We start from the raw sequence: 21,475 nt of genomic DNA, 5'->3' as shown, positions 1-21,475 counted from the left end.
ACTTTTTGGAAAAAAAATTTGGTCTTTAAAAGTTCAAGAACGCTTAAAACATTTCCTCTGGAAAGTAGTTAGCAATATACTAAACCCCAGAAATCTCCTCAAGACCTGCATTCCACTCACGGAAGACCAAAACTTTGCCCCATTTGTTAGATGAAAAATGAAACTCTCACACATCTCTTTCTGAACTGCACTTATTCCAGAATACTTTGGCAAAAATCTCCCTGGCCCATTCTCAATCCTTCCACCAATATTATATCCCTCTTAGTGAAACTCACTAGGTCTAAATTTTTGCACTTATTGCAATGGATAATATCTAGTTTATCATAAACCAAACCATCCATGGAACACAAACCCTTCCATTGAGTAGTTTATCTCAAAAACTATCAAATGCTACAATGAACATTGCCAAGCCTAGGCCAAGAAAACCAATGAGGAAACCATCCCATAGAAACCTATTTTTGTGGAAAATCAATTTACCATTACTTTTGATGTGGATGTTAGAGCAGTTGGTAGTACTTCAACAACACTTTGTAGAAATTAGGATCGATCCATCTCTTTTGCCATAACATGCTTCTTAGTAAGCACCAATCCAAATCGAGAAGAAGCAAAGCCAGCGTTCATTGGAATACAAGAAGCTCATGCACTTAATAATCCCCATAAAGCAACAGACTGGATAATGGAAGGCATTACAAGAGACACAAGGTATCTTCTCAAAGATTTTGAAACTTAGGAAGCAATCAAAATACATCGTTCTCAAAATCAATATGCGCATTCCATTTCACCATGGGTACATTCCAATAACATGTTTGGAAATATCCCTCTAATCAAAATTCCTCAATGTTTGCTAAATTTTCATAATGGGAAAGATCCTCCCTCACTACATATATATAATCTGTAAATATTCTTTTTTTCCTTTTTAAGACTCTGTAATGAACTTAGTTTTGGTTTTTCTTAAAATGAAAGCTTAGTTGCGAAGAAAAAAAAATTGCATATTTATTTGAATACATTTAGCAAGTTCTTTCACTTTTAAATATTGGAAGAATCTCTCATTAACTCTCCTTCCCATTGATCTTATTATATAGAGGGTGAAATAAGTTTTTCATTCTAAATTTATTGTTACATAAAAGATCAATTTTTTAATCGAGAAGGAAAATTGTTGGCCGGAAAAATTGGGTTAAATATCAAAATAATCAAAGTAGTATGCCTTTTGAGTATGTTGATCCGTATATTCTAATTTGAATTATTTACTCCATATGTTTTCAACTTTGACAATTGTAAGGGGACTTTTCCCTCCTCTCGGCCCTTATGGCAAGCCCATGAGGAATCTTTGTGGAGTGAGCCAAAGAGTCTGACCAAAGCCAACGACTCTCCTCTAAAATGAGTCTATGGGCCTTTACAAAACACTTGGCCTATGAGCAAAACCTGTCCATGAAGGGACCCATAAGTGGGAAGAGTGGACGATAAAGGGCAAATGAGACTCGCCACTCTGACACCCCCGTTGACACCCAACCCTTAGGAACCTGCGCAGGCTGGTGGGAGGGAGATACGGGGAGCCTTGGATCTCCTAACAGCAAGCATGGAGATGGTTGACAAGGAACATTCGTGGGGTAACGTGAGTCAGGGAGCCACGCCGCATTAATGACGCAACTCCCCGAACTCTATGCCGCATTAATGACACCACCGCAGGAGCCACGTCGCATTAAAGGATTCTGACTGAGTGAATAGTTGAAGTGATATGAACCCCCTGAGGCCAGGTGTAGGTTGTCTCCACCCATAAATCTAGTATAAAAGCCGACCTCTAGGTACGAATAACTCTTTGATTCCTCGAAACTCTTGCATAAACTACTAAGGAGATACTAACTTAAGCATCGGAGACTTCCCGGCCTATTCTGAGGCCCCCCGCTCTCTGTGTTTTCTTTAGTGTGCAGGTGAAAAACCTAAGACCCGATTTACTGGAACCCGACCCAAAGGTATACGAAACACGACGTTAACAATAATTATGATCTATTTATTATCTAATCGTTAGGTACCATTAAATACACCATCTCAACATCATTGATTTATGACCTGTTTGGATATTTAGAATATCTTAATATATATGTAAATAGTAATAAAATAGTTTGAGTTAAGATATTTTAGTGAGTTTTAAAAAATGAGAGAAAATGTTAAATAAAAATATTATAAAATTAAAAAAATTATTTATTTATTTTTAATATTATTTTTGTTTTGAAATTTGAAAAAATTGTATTTTTTTTTTATATTTTGTTTGTAAGTTTGTGAATAGTTAATGATTAGGTAATGATTAGATAAAAAAAATTTAAAAACTTGAAATTAAAATTGTTTTGTATTTGATCGTGTTTGAAAATGAAATATTTAAAAATATTTAAAAATAATTGTGTTTCCAAATCAACCCTTGGTATCACATATAATAAAATTAAAAGAAGATGTAAATGTCTATTTACGAGACGCAGGCAACTATTTGCGTCTTCGCTTGGTCCCGAGTAATCTAGTTGCACGTTTGTTATGGCTGAAAATAAACAAGACCACTCGATTGATTTGGCCAAACTCGAATTTAGCTAAATTCACTTCTTAAATGAGATGCTCGTAACAAAATTAGGATCAATTATTAATATATAAAACTTGTATAAATTCAAATAACTTCATGTTTGTAGTATTATATTTAATGATGTAATGAGACTATATTAAGTATTTAAAAATATATAAGAGAATCATTTTCTTAATGCTATGTATTTTGCTCGAATCTTTATGAATTTATGAAAATTATAATGATGAGATGAGATAAAATGAAATGGATTAAGATGATTTTGGTATCCAAACTGAGCATAATCATCTCACTACTATTTATAAATTATTTCAATTAATTTCATCTTATTTTATTTCATCTCACTATCCAAACGATCAGAAGAAAAAACAACATAAAATAATCCAAGCATAAAACCCCAACGATTACGATTCAGATTGGCATATTAGGTCACCAACAGTAACAATTACGTAATATGGATTTGATTACTATGGACCGATAAGAAGTACGCATACAGCAGCCTGCAAAATACGTAACGTAATGTCCGTAACATTAGCTTGATTAGGACAAGCCTATATAAATTGCCACGTAACGTAACGAAAATGAAATAAGCTACAGAATATCTTGGTACATAATTTGATGATCAGGCTGTCGTTAGCGTGGAAAGGCGTTTGATGTGCATACGGTGCATATAATTATAGGTGCAGACAATAGTTTCCTTTTTGGTTTCCTGTCTCTTATTCCACCTCAACTCCATGTGTCAGGCATGTAGCACATTACATACAAATTACAATAAACGTTATTTCCTTTTCCAACACTCGGTCAATTTTGGGCGACCGCCTTCATTCATTTTCTTAACGTCCTCATGTTTGGTTGTTAAGTTTATCTTAATTTAATTTTAGTTTAGTCTAATTTTAAATTAAGTTTAATATTTAAATATTTAATTTTTAAATTATTAAATTTATCTTAATTTAAAATTTCTTTATACGTAAGATTCACAACTTTTCTTAATTCAATACTTCTTTACACGTGAGACCTATAATCTTTTTCAACTTCTCATAAATACATATAAACTAATCTTAACATTCAAACGCTGCGTTTGGATATTGAACTGAGTTTAGTGGAGTTGAGTTGAGTTGAGTTGAGATAATAAAATATTGTTAGAATATTATTTTTTAATAATATTATTATTTTGAGATTTGAAAAAGTTGAATTGTTTATTATATTTTGTGTTGAAATTTAAAAAAATTATAATTATGAGTTAAGATGGATTGAGAGGAATTGATGATCCAAACGTACTCTAAACTCGTCTTAGAGACTTAAATGAATCTCACAAAACTTACTCTACTATCTCAACTCACTATTATTTATAAAGAATTAAACTCAGCTCAATATCCAAACGTAACCTTCTTTACATTTTCTTTTGAGAGATATTATTTATTTTCTCATTTGTTCATCTTTGGTTTAAAAATATGTGATACCTGACAGTTAAACTCAAAATTAGATTTAAAATTAAAAAAGTGTTAGATCTACACGTAATTAGTTTTATATAAAAAAAAGTCTACAATTGATATGGTTTAACGCGATAATAAAATCTATTTTACATTAGGAGTAATATTAGATATATAGTTTTAGAATATGTAAGTAATGTACATTTATTTAAAAAAAAGTTAATTATTAAAAATATATTTTTTTCACATTAATCACAAATTTCAAAGGAATACGTGAGACTTCTATATTATAGAACTGAAAATATCATTTCTTTTAAAATAAAAAAAAAATTACAATTTGATGATCGCATTAACCCATGCTAATATATAGATTTTTTTGTATAAGATTTCTGTGTAGACAAAACATTTATCTTAAAACAATTAGATTTAAAGTTACAGTTTATATTATATTTGAACCCCATTTTGATTTTGATATATGAAAATATCTATTAATCATTAGATCACTTTTCATTTTAAAAATGATAAATTTAAAAATTAACAGATAATGTTACATCCTCACAATAAGATAGAAGTTAAATGAAAGTGCAGCATATGCCACATATATTCGGCAAGTTCTTAATATCTATGGGATGATGAACACGTTTCTAAAACTGATTTAAATCATATCTACCTATAATATTTAATTCAAAAAAACTATTCTATTCAGATTTATGGACCAATATCATTATTCATTATTTTAATTCTTTATCTCTTTTCATTATCTTAAAATGTGATATTAGATAATTGAAATTTATTTATTATATTTTATTTATAAATTTTTTATCTAATATCACATTATTAGATAATGAGAAGATGATAAAAAGATAATAATAAATAAATTTACTCAAAAAAATTAATCATGAAATTGTAAAGTCTGACGTCACGTTCGGTCACCGTGCCATACCAAAAGGACCACGGGGAGGGAGGCAAAGAATTGGACGCCGAAGCCACCGTCCAAGTCCTCGCTGACCTCCACGTGGAATTGCACTTAGCATGACGTCCGCGTCGCGATCAAAAGCCCGACCCTGAATGGGCCACCGAACATTGCAAGGGCGGTGATGGGGATTTTTTAAATTAAAATAATAAAAATATTGATATTATGTTATCGTAAGAAGAAACGGACACGCGTAGGGACAGGTGGCGACCCGAGGTGTGGTGGTGCTTCGGTGGCACGTGATCTTGCCGTTCTGGAAGCTGAGTTTGGTTACGTCTCTTTGCGGGCACGTGACGGGTGTTTTTGAACCACTCTAAACGTGCCGTGTGTTGTGAAACATGTACTAATGCGGTTGGACGGAGATCACGTCTTTGATCTTTTCTTTTGCACGTATGATATGATACGAGGAGAGGGTGATGGTGAAGATCACGTTTAAATGCCCCATAACAAGAGAGACACGTAACGCCAATCATGATTGGGGCCTACCTTCTCTTGGTCCAGCATGGATATTTTTTTTTCATCCTCATTTGTGGCGTTACAAAGTATATGATTGGTTTGAATAGTAAAGTTGAGATGAATTGAATAAAATATTATTTTTTAATATTATTATTTTAAGTTTTAAAAATATTTAATTGTTTATTATATTTTGTATAGAAATTTAAAAAAATTGTAATAATAATATTAAATGATATGAGAATGATTAAGAGTGTTTTTATATCTAAACGAAGCTTGTTGCATTTAGGTAGTGAGGTATTTTAAGGTATTTTGTAAATAATAATAAAAAAATAACGATTCAATAATAAATAGTATAAAATAGATAAATAATAATAATAAAATAATAAATAATAATAAAATATTCTCTAGCCTTAGATATTTTATACGTGAATTGACTTCTATTTGTATTTTTCGAAAGTTTGGATTTGGTTGGCTTATACACACATAATTATATTTGAGAGATAGTTCGTGCCGAGTGTTGATGAAAGTTCATTGGAAGATGTTGTTGCTAAACCTGAACAAGTGGAGTTGCTGGCCCTTCTTCGTGGGCTTCAGTTCTGTGTAAGCTTGGGATTAGAAAAGATTCAGGTAGAAAGTAATTGCTCCCTAGCTATAAAAGCATTACATCATGACAACATGGACAGTTCTAAATTTGGTGGTATTTATTTTGAAATTAAAGAGTTAGCTTTTAGTTTTGGGGATTGTATGTTTAGACATGCTTATAGAGAGGCTAATGAAACTGCTCATTATCTTGCTAAGTATGCAAGGAATGTTGATAGAATCAACATACGGTGGGATTATATTTCAAATTTTTTTATCTCAAATTTTATGGTTTGATTTATGTCTGTAATTTTTTTTTGATTAATGAAAGCTTTCTGTGTTTGTTATATAAAAAGAAAGATTATATTTTAGTGGAAGTTTTACGAATTACTCCGTCGCTTTATTTTTATTCCATTATTATAAGGTAATATTGTTTATTAACTTTAAAAATCTTTTAAAAATAAAAAATATCCGAAAGTGATAAAAAGTGTCATATTTGTAAGAAGTACGATGAAAGCATAATATAATACGTAGCTCTATTTCATCTAGAAACATAGAATATGTTTTAGAAAAAAAAATAATTTTTTAATAATAACTCTCATTTTTTTTTAAAATAATTGTAGGATACTTACGTATTACATTTATCATCACGTAACAAAAAAAAAAAAAAAAAAAGAAGAGAAAAAGAAGAAGAAGACGACTATATAAGGTATTGGAATCTTGGATTGTATGCCCAGACTCCATTTTTCCCTTAGGTAAGTTGTTTTGTTTCTTGGATGCCACGTAACACGTTTCAAAAGGATATAACGAGCTGGACAAAATAATTAATTATAGAAAAGTAGGTATAGCAATATGCAATTTCAAAAGAAAATTCAGCATATCTAATTTGAAAAATAATTTACACATAATATTTTTTATAATATTTTACACAATTATATTTTAAATGAGAAATATTTTTATAAAATATCTTATAAAAATAATATTATTTTATAAAAATATCTTTATTTTATAATATTGTTATGTAATATATTATGTAATATGTTGCCTGCATATCATTACACATCTAATTTATGTTGAAATGGTTTAAAAGGCTTGGATACACGTGGCGTACAAAGCAAATCTAGGCTACTTGACATTACGGTGCTAAGATCTACGGTCAACAACAAATAATTTAATTAGTCTCTTTCAAAAATTAAAGACACATAATACTAATTTTCTAATAAATTTCCCTACAAACTAATATTTGCTCTCTACATTTTTTTTTAATGAAAACTATCAACACGAGATGTTAAATTTAATTTGCTTGGAACAAAACAGAAGGGGCCTCTCCTCTTGAGACCAGGCCTATGGGCGTAAGACCTTCGGCCTAAGGTTAGAGTGTCCTTAGCCCGGCCCAACCTCCTGCGAGGAAGGTCCAGGTCAAAGTAGGTGCAGTCGGGGCCAGCAAGAATTACAAGTAAAAAAGTCATGTCGTATTAAATGTGTCGACATGAAGTACAAGTGGGGAATCATGTAGAAAATTCTGTTACCAATAAGAGGCTGCCACATTAAATACGGCATTATAGCAGTCTGAGTGGATAGGACTACTATGAAGAGTGAACATGAGGCAAAGAAAGGAGCGGTTACCCACTCGCTGATGCAGGAGGATCCATACCCAATGATGAGTATTCTTAGGATTTGGACGAGAGACGATAGATTTAGGCGAGAGGTGGAAGATTTGGGCGAGAGGTGGTAGATTTGGGCAAGGAATGACTCATCCCTCGATTGGGTTGGGCGATAAGACTTATCTCTTGGTTGGGCGAGAAGACTTATCTCTTGATTGGTTGGACGAGGAGAAGAGAGAACATTTATATTTTAACTATAACTTTGGTTACATGTGTCAAAATCACGCATATAACCCTAATTTGGAAAGCTCTCTTCGGCGCGCACGTCGTGGTCACCATACTTTGCCTGATATGCCCCTTGTCAACTCCAAATCAGCCATCTTTTAACTTCGAAACGTCAACTTTAGTCAACTCTTTCATTTTTGGTTAATTTTCTCTTATATGTTCATCTTTAGTAACGATTTTATTCCGGATTCTTAGGCTACATTTTAGTCATAGTTATTTTATTCCTCATTTAATTGTTTGGCCTTAATTACAGTTTTGTCATTCTTCATTAACTATTTAAGTCTGGTTTGTGGGCTTCAGAAGAAAATTGATTTATGTTATTTAAAAGCTTAATTTTAGAGTTTATCTCTATTTGTTAGTTTTCTTAATCTCAATCTCTAACTTTCGTTGTTTAGCTAGCCGTCAGAATTAATCTCTATTATGTTCCGGCATCACTTGCTCACTTCCTCTCTAAATTCTTTTACTTCCTTCTTCGTATGCTCTGCCTGAATACCTTCTTATTTTGGCATCGAAGATGACGCCCACCACTTCCTCATTCACAGGTACCTAGAGCACCGTCGTAACTGGTGGCTACAAAAGACACATTAACAAAAAGAGAAACAAGAAAAATATAGTTGCATTGGACGTCATAAGCTAATTTGACAATGATAATTAATGGTCCACCTAAATAGTTGTAGTCAATATGCATTGAGCTTACTCTTAAAATCTCCAATAAATAGAGCTTTTCTCAAATTCAGGAAATTTTCTCTTAACTCATTTAAAAAAATTGACATGTTTGAATATGTGACAAACACATATTTTCTTAATGATGAGACGCATGACAATTTTATAAGCTAGATTTTTAAAAAGTATGTACATATAACATGTTTAATGTACATTTGTCATATTTAGATATGTATTAAAAAAAAATTCAAATTATTTTTAAAAAATTAAGTCCATCGCCAAACTCAACAAGGAAGCACATCACCCAATTAGCACCAATGCAAAGCCCTCTCCCACCCCCACCTCGGGGTCTTTATTAAGTTTTGTGTCAATGAAAAAGAAAAATTAAAGGATGATGCTAGGATATCTTCCAAATAGGGCTGTGCAGAAAAGGTGCTGACCCGATCCATCCGTCCGTCCGTACGAACCGACCCGACCCGACCCGACCCGTTCGATAAAAAGCTGGTTGAACGAACTTGCGAGTCAAACCCGCTAATTGTCAGTTTCGATCCGACAATCATAGACCTTATGCCATCCATCCCCAAATCTCAAACCATACTGCCATCACTCTCGTTTTCTCTCTGTTATCACCTAAGTCGTTGTTGCAGGCGAAGTTCGTGCCCTGCTTGCGTTGCGGCCACGCGATAGGGTTGACAGTAAGCCAAGCTCGCGAGGTCGAAGGCGTAATTTTGTTGCAACGTTGGGCCCTATTTTCTTCGATGCGTTGTAGACTTAGACAAATCTAACGGAGAGCGAAAGGGAAAAACTCATTCAACAGCACAAAACTCCAACCTTTCAGATATTAAATCCAAACGTAGAAATGGAAAACACTAAGACTCTCTAATCAAAAACTGATTAGACACAAAACAACATCGATTTATTGGCAAAGAACTACTTGGATCTCTACCCCATCTTTTGGCACTTCCTCTTCATCCTCCTCATGCGCTTCTTCTTCCACTTTGAAACAAAAGAGCAAACCCCAGTACGAGATTAGGAAAATTAAAAAACGATTTGGAAACCCTAGTAGTTCCTCGGCCCTACAATCAAATCTTACCTTGGCCCTCACGGTGATTCCGTGTCTAAGTTCCTTCTCACCTCGCTTTCAAAACCCTAGTAGTTCGGAGTAGGCTACGCAGAGAACGATTTGGAGGCTTTGAGAGAATTTACAACAATTGAAGAAGAAACTCATGTATAGGCTGTGGGTTTGGAGGGGTTTCAAAAGACATTTCTAGAGATTGGTCGATATCAAACGGGTTGACCCGACTAGAGTCGGGTCGGATTCTCCTATGTTAGCATGAATGTCGGTTCGGTTCGGGTCGGGTCGAGGCCAAATCAAACACGGTTTGGTCGAGTTGCAAGCCTACTTCTAAATATGCTTTTAAAAGTGCTTTTTAGTGCATTTTAATTTTTTTTTTATTTTGTTAATGTTGAAAAAACACACACAAATTCATTAGTAATAAATTTTTAAAAAATTAATAAAATAAAATAAAATACACTAAGAGGCACTTTTGAGGACACATTTGGAGGGAGCACCCAAGCATTTTTCAAAATTAAGAAATGCTTAGAAAATAAATAACAAAATTTGAAACGGGTGGATCCTCTTATTAACAAGAAAAGTTGAAACAAAATAGGGGTGGATCCATTTCATTTCTTTAAACTGTATTGTTTTTTAGCTTTATTTTGTTTTTTTTGTTTTAATCAGAGTGATGCTTTATTTTGAGGCACACGTGATGCAACGAAAGAGTGAATTTATAACTTTCAAAAACTTAGGATCATATATGATTTTTTCTACAATAAGAAATAGGGTGGATTCGGGTAGGCATATGAGTGAAAACCGACTCTTTCGGTTCGGTTTCGGTCCAAAACCGAAACCAAATTGACAATCTATATACATGAATAAAACCGGCCGAAAGCAATCGATAAAGGGGGAGAAAATCGGCAACGTTAATTTCAACATGATCCCGATCGGTCGTTAGTGTTCTTTCGACATTGCGATGAGACAGAAACTCTGAAAGAGAGAGAGAGAGAGAATGGTCCGGCGTCGTGATGAGAGAGAGAGATGGGAGGTGAGATGAGAGAGAGATAGAGAGAGATGTGTGACAGACTGCAGAGAGAGAGAGATAGAGTTTGAGATGAGAAGAGAGAAGAAGAAGAAGAAGGGAAGGGGTATTCAAATTTAGACCCTAAATTGAAACGACACCGTTTGATGTATTAAACCAAACAATGTCATTTCATTCTATTTTTTTTCTAAATGATACGTATATAAAATGACACCGTTTCACTTAAGTGAAAGACGCCATATTAACGAATATATATAATCAGCCAGTATGACAATTTGAACCAAGTTCAAACCAAAACCGAACCAACCAACATTGGTTTTAACTTAGTTCTACTGCTAGCCGAATGGTTCTCTATCGGTTTCGTACTCCGACGGTCGGTCCGCATTGGTCTCAATCGGTTTGATCGGTTTTTGTACACTCCTAGTTAGGCATAAGCGTATGCCATCGGTAAGTAAGTTCTTCAGGCGATGAACCTTCACAAGAAGTTCGTGTGATATAAGGCAAGGAAGGGTTGAGACTATGTAAAACTTATCGTTTAGAGAACATAAGATAATGTAAATAATCATTGTGTCTGGCATGGAACCTTAACGACGATACTTATCTCGTGAGAGGCTCATGCCAACAAAATAAGTCCCACAGAGCTACATTCGCCGAAAGGACGCTATCAACTCCAATATCGTGTCATCCAAGAAGATTTCACCATATGAGGCGCCTTGATCCTTATAAATACACCTTTAGGAACACACTGCAATAATTATTAGATTGATTAAGAGACCACAGCTTGTCTCTAACTTAACCATTGAAGACATTTCTGACTAGGATCATCTGAGGTTGTTTCTTTGATCATATGTGGCTGTGGAAATGTTGCAGGTACTACAGATAATTGCATCAACAGTTAGTACCATTTGTGGACTTCTTAGTTTTCATGCACAAATTGATTTGCTAATTGTTGTTGAAGCTAGACTTAGGCCTAATTTGGGTATTGAGAATATTCTCAGAATACTCTCCACTACTATTTATTATTTTATTATTATTTTTCACATATTTTTTATTATTATTTAATATTATATCATTATTTTTTAACTGCTATTCACAAAATACTTAAGAATATCTCACTATCAAAACACAACCTTAGATGTTTGCTATCACGCGCTCCTATACACTTTGTGATCTAGAAGCGGTCATAATGAAGAGTAATGCTACATATAGTCGTAGAGTACGTAACTGTTGTGCAGTCATTTTAAAAAAGAGTGATGTTCACTATTAAAAAATTATTTTTTTTTCAAGTGGATCTCGTATTTATTTACTTTTTTTAAAGTGATTACGTGACACTTACGTATTTACGACTGTAACTATTATTTTTCTTAGCCATAAACGCCCTCTAAAGACAGAACGAAGACTTAACATAAGGCTTAGAAAATAATTATTTTATTCAATGATATTATTATTTAAAGCATTTGTTAGTATCACCGTGTTGTTAGGTGACGCTTATCATTTTACACCATAAACTTTATATATTTAAAAAAAATTATTATTATTTTTTATTTTATTTTATTATTATTAAACTAATTGAGTAGTTCTACTCATCATTCATATACTATATAAAGAAAGAAAAAACAAAATAAATAAAAAAAATTTAGTGTGGGACATGTGAGATGATGAGTATAATTTTTTTTAAGTGAAATAGATAAATAAAATTTGGTAAGCAATTTCACTTGGCAGTCAAAATACAGTACTTCCTTAAAATAGGGACAGACCTAGGATCTATATAGAAAAATTTATCTTTTAATGATAGGGCATACTTTTTTGAGAAATGTTAAACCTCCCGAATCCGAGACGCAAAAATATCCCGAATGAGGTTTTTTTTTTTTTTTTTGCTTAGTGATTAATGAAATGTTTTTTAATGATATTGTGAATTTTTTTATTTTTTTAAAAATGTTTATGATGATTAAAAAAATATATGAAAAAAAAAGAAAAAAAAAGAAAAGAAAATATGATGTTCGGGAAGTGAATTCGGGATGTTTTTTCAGTAAGTGTAGCACTACTCTACTTTTTTTAAAAGAAACTGTGCAAAACTTACCGATTCTAAAAGCGGATGTAGTATACTCAAATATAAAAGCAAACTTTTGTGAAAATGGTATTTAGCAAGTGGGCTTGCACATCTCTGCCGATCATGTTGCCAATTTCTTAGCCCAAATGTTACATCTAGTCGTTGAGCTATATCTATTAAAAAATTAGCCCAAACTTGGACCCGAACCCGTTCAGTTTACTGGGCAGAGGGTTTTGACCACCTGAACTCCGTAGGGTATAAAGACACTTTTTGGAACCAAAAAACCTTTTCAATTTCAGTTTGACACCAAAAACCAAAACCCTAGAAGCTTCTCTCCTTGGGACATCTCCGGGCCCCGGCTCTTTAGACTCGATGGATCCTCAACCTGAACCGGTCAGCTACATCTGTGGAGGTATTTCAAATCTTCCTTTTCTTTCTAGTTTACGGGAAAGCTGAGGAAAAGTTATAAAAAACGTAGTGCTGCCTATCTGGCGTTAGTTTTTTTTTTTTTTTAATCTTAGTTTTATTGGCAACGAGCTAGCAAAGCAGATACTTATAAACGATTGCTTTTTAGGATTTCTTGTTGATTGAAGTTATTCATTTAAGCCTTTTCAAGCTTCTAAATGATTGTGATGGTTATTTGGTGTAGACTGTGGTATGGAGAACACACTGAAGCCAGGTGATGTTATACAGTGCCGAGAGTGTGGTTACCGTATCTTGTACAAGAAACGAACCCGCCGCAGTAAGCTACTTTTATTTTTCAAATGCTTCAAAGTTTCTAATTATCTTCTTGTTTGGGTATGAAATATGTGGCTGTAAGCACTCTCAGGAGAAACAAAAGGGGTTGAGAAACCGAGGTTTATCATGATTCTCAACTATTGGTTTATCGTGATTCTTAACCTTCCCGACTGTAAGCTTTGCCACTTCAACTTTACCGTACTCTAGATGTGGCCAAAAGGGTTAGGATTCTTAGGGTTTGTCTGTGGAGTGAGATGAGAATTTTGTGAATAGGAGCAAGATAGTTTGTGAATAGTAGTGAGATAGTTTTATTTGAATATTTTTTGGTTTTTGGGAAAAGAAAGAGAAAAAGTTGAATAGAAATTATTATAAAATTAAAATATTGTTAGAATATAATTTTATAATATAATTTTGCTTAGAGATTTGAAAAAGTTGAATTATTTTTATTTTTTGTTTGAAAGTTTGGGAAAGTTGTAATGATTAGTTTGAAAATGTTTGTATTTGAATGATGTTTTAGAAGGAAATGGGATGAGATGAGATGAGAATTTTGGGATGAGATCTATTTCCAAACAAGTCCTTAGTTTTCCATATTGTAACATCCTGTTCCCATATGATAGAGATGTTACTAACATTTATAACATAATACCCGATAAAGAGATTCATATCCTGAATTACTTCGTTTATTGAAAAGCATTAAAAACTGAAATGAACATAATTGTTTCGAAATTGAACATAAAGTGAAAGAACATAAACCAATCCTATGATGACATAAAGGAATTATAGTTCTTGTGTGAATATTACTTATTTCTTCCTAAGTCTTTGTACTAGATCTACTCTTGGCCATCCAGCTCTGCGTCATCATAATCACCATCTGTAAAAATTAGACATAGAAGAAAATAGAAAGATAAACAAAAATGAGTCGAATACTTAGTAAGTAGCACATCATATTGTAAAATATAATCTGGCCTAGCATGGACTTAATTTTTGAAGACTCTTCACAACATACATACAGCATCACAGATTCACAATCATACACGTAACATAACTTTCTGAAAAACTTTACATATATACATATATCGTCACAGATTTACATAGCATATATATATATTCATCATTAACATGAGCGGAAACATACATAATCATAACAAACATGTAACGTGAATGCATGATAACTTGTTTATCTTGTCTTAACATGGAGTGAAACATGCTTGGGTCTGTGTTTCACTTAACTTGCATAACATGGAGTGAAACACACTTGGGTTCGTGTTTCACTTAACTGAATAACATGGAGTGAAACATGCTTGAGTCCGTATTTCACTTAACTTGCATAACATGGAGTGAAACACGCTTGAGTCAGTGTTTCACTTAACTTAGAACACGTTTGAGTCCGTGTTTCACTTAACTGAGTAACATGGAGTGAAACACGCTTGAGTCCATGTTTCACTTAATTGAATAACATGGGGTGAAACACGCTTGAGTCCGTGTTTCACTTTACTTGTGGTTAACCATGCTTGAGTCCTTGACATTGTCTTAAAACTTCTTATCTTTCTTAATGCATGAGAATTCATTTAGCTTCATGAACTTTCTTAACATGGCATATTCTTGTTCATGACATAACATAACATGACATATTCTTGTACATGGCATAGCATAACATGACATTTTCTTGTATGTGGCATAGTATAACATGACATAACATAACATGATCTGAACATTTAATGACATTCAATGGCATACATGATCTAAGTACTACTTGAACATGGCATATACGATCTAAGTACTACATGGACATGGCATACATAATCTAATTATTACATGAACATGGCTTGCATAATCTGGCTATTCTATTACATGGCATACTTGACTTGAATTACTACATAAACATATCATGGCTTTCATATGATTTTAGTAACATTCAATCAATCAAACAAATTCATTCATTCAAGCATAATCTCATATTTCATCAAGATCATGAAAGGAATTTAACCTTGACTTGTCTCTTAGTGTAGCATAGATAACTATCATAAGCACATCATATTTTCATACATAACAATAATATTCACATTACGTATGCATTTATATGATCATACTATTTACCTCTTAGCGTTGCTTCCTGACTTCCAAGTGGTAGCGCGTTACCTATACGAGGTACACGACGTTACTAATCTTCTAGGAAAAAGTGTCCTAACATCCTTCCCACTTGAGCACATATCATAAACTTTAAATCTAATAAAATATCTAGCTATATACTGAACTCATTGATTAATCTCACTATTTTATGGCTACTAAAACAATAATATCATATCTAGTTCTTTAAATATAAAATAGTAGGAAATATCTACATATTATGTATTTTATAAAATAGCAATGTAATGATTTCGCAACCCAGGTTTAATAATACTGTAGGCCCACATTAGAAAACAGTCTATTTAAATAATATACTAGTTTCTGTAAAATTGGGTCCAGCTTATAACATGGCCCGTGTAGATAATAGGCCTTCTTAGAGTTTTACAAGGCTCCTGGCCAAAAGGCTTAAGGCCTAGGGCCCACTCTAACATCAGTAATGTAAAAGCCTTAAGGGCTGAGAAAGAAAGGCTCCTGAGAGGAGCATCGTGCAATGGAAGGGGCAACTCACTGAGAGGAGAAAGCTGTTGCGTTGCAGCTCAAGGTGGCTAGAAGTGACTGGCGGCGCAACTGAGGGAGTCCTTATGGTGGTGCGACACCGAGAGAGGGAGAGGGAGAGAGAGAGAGAGTTTAGAGAGAGATGAAAATGAAAACTTAAACCACCGAGAGGGAGGAGGGGTGAGTGCGATGGCAGTGGCTTACCTGAGGGAGTGGGTGCGACGGGGCTAGGTTGACCGGCAGTTTCTGGCGTCGTGGGTGGTGCTGTTAGGGACCTCGGTCAAGTCCCTAAACACTATGTTCTCCTCGCCAAAGGTGGCCTTGTGATGACCGAATCCTTGTTCTTCTCTTGCTTGGTTCTCGAACAATTGTGGTCAAGATGATCACTTGTGTACGGTGAGGTTATGTGTTTAGGCTAGGATGAGTGTATTGAGTGGTGGTAAGGGTCAAGGAGTTGTGTAGAGTTCAATGAATGTGGTTGCACGGCTCTAGAGGGAACTAGGGTTGGCGCCACTTGGAAGATGGAATTTTAGGGTTTGGAAGTGGTATGATGGACGGCTAGGGTTTAGGTTAAGTGTATGGAAGATGAGAATGTATGTGTTCGGCTAGGGTTGGACAATGCTAGGGAGAGATTTTAGGAAGTTGTTCCTAAAATCTAGGGACTCAATTAGGAAAGAGTTGGTCGAGAATGGGAGAATTGATTGAGTCAACTAGGGTTCTTAAATTATAGGAACCTCGTTTGGTGAGTGGAATGTTCGGTTAAGGCAATTCAAATTAGGCAAGTGGTTGTCGAATTTTGAATTCAAATATGGGAGTAAGGTTCGGCTAGGGCAACAAGATGAAGCCAACAATTTATGGTAAGTTGACTAACACAAGGGTTGGTCGACTTTGATGAAAGGAATGGATTGGAAGAACAACCTATGAAGAACACCAAGAATAAAATGAAGAGCACTCAAGAACACAAGCAATACTCATGAACTTGAATGAATTAAAACATAAACAATGATAACTGAAGACTTGATTCACGTATTGCACAAGTAATGAATAAACATCATATATTGATAAAATCAACTTGGATTCACGAATTGCACCAAGTTGCAAATAACAAGATAAATGAATCACACTTATTCAAAGAATTGCAAAGTGTCAAACAATAGTCTTCCCTCTAGGAGTTTTGCCAAAAGATCCCAAAGCAAATGAAAGATGTCCTATTTATAAGCAATACAAAGTGGAAACTCCCAATAGGTCCATTGAAAATAAATAATTAAATCAAATTAATTAAATTAAATAAATAACAAGACAGTGGTCATGGACCAAGGCTAGCCGCGGCATGCATGGCTCATGATGGCTAGGTGGCAGCATGGTGGTCTTCGGCTGGTCCATGGTCATGTGGTGCGGCATGGCTTGTTGATGGTGAGCCAAGGTGGTGCACGGCATGGCCTAGGTTGGTGGCCTAGGTGTTGAGTCTGCAGGGCATGGGCTGGGGCCATGTGCTGGATGGCATGCCTGGTGGGCATGCCACTGGCCTGCTTTGCACGGCACGGGCTGGAGCCGTGCGCTGGTTGGCATGCCGTGAGGCATGCCACTAACCTCGCTGGGATGCTGCATAGCTAGGCAGGTGCGCGCGCATCGGTTGGACTGGCAGCGTGATGCAAGGCCCTGCGCCGCATGGGCGCGCGCAAGGGCCGCGCGGCCCATCGCCAAGCGCATGGGCCTGCGCACAATAACTTGTAGGCGCGCGCGGCGCGCTGCGGTCTGTATGGCCGTGCGCATGCCCTCGCGGTCAAGAGCTGCCCGTCTCATGCACGCGGCTCATGCCTGCGCGTCTCGCTGCGCGCAGGGGCGTGCGCGTTGTGCGGGGCGCATTGCTGCGTGCGCAGACTGGTCTTGACTAACCTCGCTAGCCCTCATGCTGGGCACCCCGTGTGGTTCTGCGCGTGGGCCAAGGCATGCATGCATGCTGGGCGCCCCGCGCACCTCATCCCACGAGCCAAGGCATGGTTGTGGGTTAGCCAAGGTGTTTGTTCCCACCATGACTAAGGCATGTGCGGCCTCTCTAGAGGCAACTCGACGTGGGGGTCTAACAGGTGCTCCGACGTCCTAAGGTGGTCAGCGGTGGCTGGGCAGAGACTAAGGCTTATGCGAAAAGTGTGTTCTTCCCTTAGGTATTTTTTTGTGTGTGTTTAAAACAGAGGGTTTACGTGGGATTTTATAGACGATGAAGAGGGGAGTGGCGTGAGTCCTCAATAGGTATGCTAGGGTTTGAAGTTGGCTTCACTTGGAAAATTATTCTTATGAGGATATGGATTCTGAGAGGATTTTGAAGAGTCAAGTTGTAGTTTCAAACTAGGAAACTAATCTAATATGGAAAGTAATGGATAACCATACAAGGTTTTGATAGGGAAAAAAATCACTAATTTAATCTATCTGTTAGCATATTTCCTAAGATGATAATAAAAGTAAAATAAATAAATAAATAAAATAAAATAATACTAGTTTTAAGCCCTAAATTTGAACCCGTATGTTACAAAGATAGGAAGTAAGTAGGCATGTTGGATAAAGTACTTCTGATCAACGTAACTCTTCCACCTTTGGGCAAATAAAGTCTCTTTCAACCCGCTAGTTTGCACTCCATTTTTTTCAACACCCCATCCCAAATAGACTGTGACTTATAGGTGGCACCCAATGGAAGACCGAGATACTTCATTGGTAGAGTGGGAGACTTTGCACCCTAGAATATTGGCCAAGCTCAAAACACTTGGAACATTTCTAACCGAAACTAACTCTGACTTAGTAAGATTTACTTTCAAGCCTGATACTGCTTCAAATCACAGTAAAAGGGCCCACAAAGCTTGAATGTGGCTACGACTAGCCACACAGAATACAAGATTGTCATCTGCAAATAAGGGGTTGGTCATCTCAAGTGTGCCGATTCGTGCATCCCCAACAATAAAGCCAGATAGAAATCCCCCTTTCACGAGACCTGCGATCATTTTACTAAATGCTTCCATTATGAAAACAAATAGTAATGGAGATAAGGGATCACCTTGCCTCAAACCCCTTGAGTTGCTGAAGAAACCCATTGGGGCACCGTTCACCAAAATAGAGAAACATACGGTGGAGATGCAAAATTTGATCCAAGAACACCATCTTGCTCCAAGTCCTCACTTCTCAAGCATGTGTAACAAAAAATTTCAGTTTACATGGTTATAGGCCTTCTCCATGTCAAGTTTGTATAATAATCCTGGTTCACCCGACTTGATGCGACTCTCCAAACATTCATTGGCAATGAGCACCGAGTCAAGGATTTGTTGACCTTTTATGAATGCGTTGAGGCTTGGTTATGATTTTCTCCAATACCGTACTCAATCTATTAGCCAATACATTCAAAAGGATTTTGTACATACTCCTCACCAAGCTAATAGGACGAAAGTCCTTAATCTCCATCACCCCTGGCTTGTTTGGGATAAGAGCAATGAAGTTAGCATTTAGGCTTTTTTTCAAACATACATTAAACTCATGGAAGAAGCTCATGATGTCATCTTTAACTAACTCAAAACATACCTTAAAGAAGGCCATAGTGAATCCGTTCGGAGTTGTAGCTTTGTCACTTGCTGTACTTCTCACTAGGGGTGTGCAAAATTTCGAAAATTTTGACTCCGTCCGACTTCCGCTCCGACTCCGACGTTGGAGTCATCGGAATTCGGAGTAGCTCCGAATATCTATTCGGAGTCGGAGCTCCAAGAAGCTTCGATTCCGACTCCGAAATTTTTTTTACTGTACACTTGCGCTCGAGCGAGGTGTCAAGCGCAAGTCGAGCACACGTTGTATTGAACATTGGCTCGGTCGACATGTCGAGCGGAAGTCGAGCGAACCTCTTCCAGAGAGGTTCGCTCGAGCGACATGTTGAGCGGAAGTCGAGCGAACCTCTCTGAAAGAGTTCCGCTCGAGCGCCACGTCGAGCGCACGTCGAGCTCCGATCTTATGTCGGAGCTCCTATAGGAGGTCGGAGCTCTGATAGGAGGTCGGAGCTCTGACCTCCGATCGGAGTCGGACTCCGACTCCAATTCGGAGTCGGAGTCGGAGCTCCAATTTTGCTACGACTCTTGTCGGAGTCGGAGGTCGGAAACGAGCACTCCGACGACGGAGTCGGAGCCCAGCCCTACTTCTCACCACCTTGTGAATGTTCACCTCCTCAAATGGCTGCTCTAGCCAACTTGCTTCTTGCTGGTCAATCGACTAAAAAACTAGGTCATCCAGACATGGTCTCCAAGAGAATTGCACCGAAAGTAGTTGTTTAAAAATGTTATTCTCATGTAATGCGTTCTCCATCAGAAGGATCAAGAAATCATTAGCTTTTCACCAATGCCTCCAAGACTGGAAATATGTGTGAAAGAAGTTCCGAGTTAGGATGTGAACACCGGAGAAAACTTAACTGAATTCACTTTGGAGGTTGCACAATGAACAGAAGCTCCTAGGAACCCGTTAGGACTTGGAAGATGTGATGTTGAAGTCTGAAATGAGTATAAAACATAGGGTTAAATTTGTGGTTTCGTGCCAGGAAACTGAAGTGAGAGTATTTGAAATTGTTGTTCCATGGGTTCAGTTCTATGGGTTGAGCACTTCTCTACTTGCTTGCTGAAATGACATTCACCTGTTTTATGCAAAAACCTCAATACAAGAGATTGAACACTTACCTACTTTGCTGAAATGATCCTGCTCTAGTTCATCGTATCCTATGTTATTCATCTTGTGTTGTATTCTTTTTTATGATGTTGCTGGAATATATTTTTTATCTTAAACCATGTTGATCAAGACATTGAAGTAACATGACCCTTGTCGTTTGTAGTTGTTCAGTATGAGGCACGCTGAATCGAGGTGGCATGGGCATGCCATTGCGTGTCAATTGTCATGGTCTTCCTGCAACTTGCAAATGTAGTGTTTGGTTTAGTTTATAGTTAAAAAAAAAAAAAAAAAAATTGTTTTAAGGCTAGTACTATACGCTCAATATAAAGACCTGTTCTGTCTATTCAAGTGATCACATTAACGTAAGATGCTGCAAGTCTGTTTGTTGGCTCTGCTTCTTGTTTCTATATTATGCAAACTCAAGGTAATGGCCAGGGTGTCCTCCTACCATATGTATGCTTCAGACTACGTGAAACCCGAATGATATCTTGTATCACTGGCTTCGTAGTTAAATGGTGAGAATTTTTCTTTTTCTTTCGTTGTTTTAATTGAGTGCGACAATTCATGGTTCTCGCTCCGATTTTTCCTTGTTTTGTACACCAGTGGGTCTTAAACCACAAATTATATCAAAAAGAAAAATAATTTACACAACATTTTTTTACAATATTTTAAACAATTATGTTTTAAATGAGAGATATTTTTGTAAAATAATTTATAAAAATAACAT

General features: G+C 36.1%; 1 protein-coding gene and 2 long non-coding RNA genes across 3 annotated transcripts; 2 read left to right on the top strand and 1 right to left on the bottom strand.

Moving 5' to 3' along the window:
• Positions 1-9,368: 9,368 nt before the first annotated feature.
• Positions 9,369-9,696, bottom strand: LOC121241869. Its single transcript, XR_005935828.1, has 2 exons — positions 9,647-9,696; positions 9,369-9,549 (listed from the first exon to the last, which is right to left on the bottom strand). It is a non-coding gene; the product is annotated as an uncharacterized LOC121241869 (long non-coding RNA).
• Positions 9,697-13,022: 3,326 nt separating this feature from the next.
• On the top strand, positions 13,023-20,934 carry LOC121241867 (DNA-directed RNA polymerases II, IV and V subunit 12). The gene is made up of 3 exons (XM_041139722.1): positions 13,023-13,114; positions 13,352-13,444; positions 20,912-20,934. The coding sequence occupies exons 1-3, from the start codon at positions 13,075-13,077 to the stop codon at positions 20,932-20,934; spliced, it is 156 nt and encodes a 51-aa protein (XP_040995656.1). The 5' UTR covers positions 13,023-13,074.
• On the top strand, positions 15,296-18,533 carry LOC121241868. Its single transcript, XR_005935827.1, has 3 exons — positions 15,296-16,151; positions 16,272-16,323; positions 18,150-18,533. It is a non-coding gene; the product is annotated as an uncharacterized LOC121241868 (long non-coding RNA).
• Positions 20,935-21,475: the final 541 nt, after the last annotated feature.

This window comes from Juglans microcarpa x Juglans regia, chromosome 8D (genome assembly GCF_004785595.1).
Source record: "Juglans microcarpa x Juglans regia isolate MS1-56 chromosome 8D, Jm3101_v1.0, whole genome shotgun sequence".
NCBI classification, from domain to species: Eukaryota; Viridiplantae; Streptophyta; class Magnoliopsida; order Fagales; family Juglandaceae; genus Juglans; species Juglans microcarpa x Juglans regia.
The sequence above is the reverse complement of the archived record's forward strand: the minus strand, read 5'-3'. Positions and strand labels throughout refer to the sequence as shown.

Excerpts from the sequence above, each read along its gene's own strand:
- LOC121241867 (XM_041139722.1), top strand. The coding sequence starts at position 13,075 with ATGGATCCTCAACCTGAACCGGTCAGCTACATCTGTGGAG. Across the intron at positions 13,115-13,351 it reads GGTCAGCTACATCTGTGGAG|ACTGTGGTATGGAGAACACA; the intron begins GTATTTCAAATC and ends TATTTGGTGTAG. Across the intron at positions 13,445-20,911 it reads CAAGAAACGAACCCGCCGCA|TTGTTCAGTATGAGGCACGC; the intron begins GTAAGCTACTTT and ends TGTCGTTTGTAG.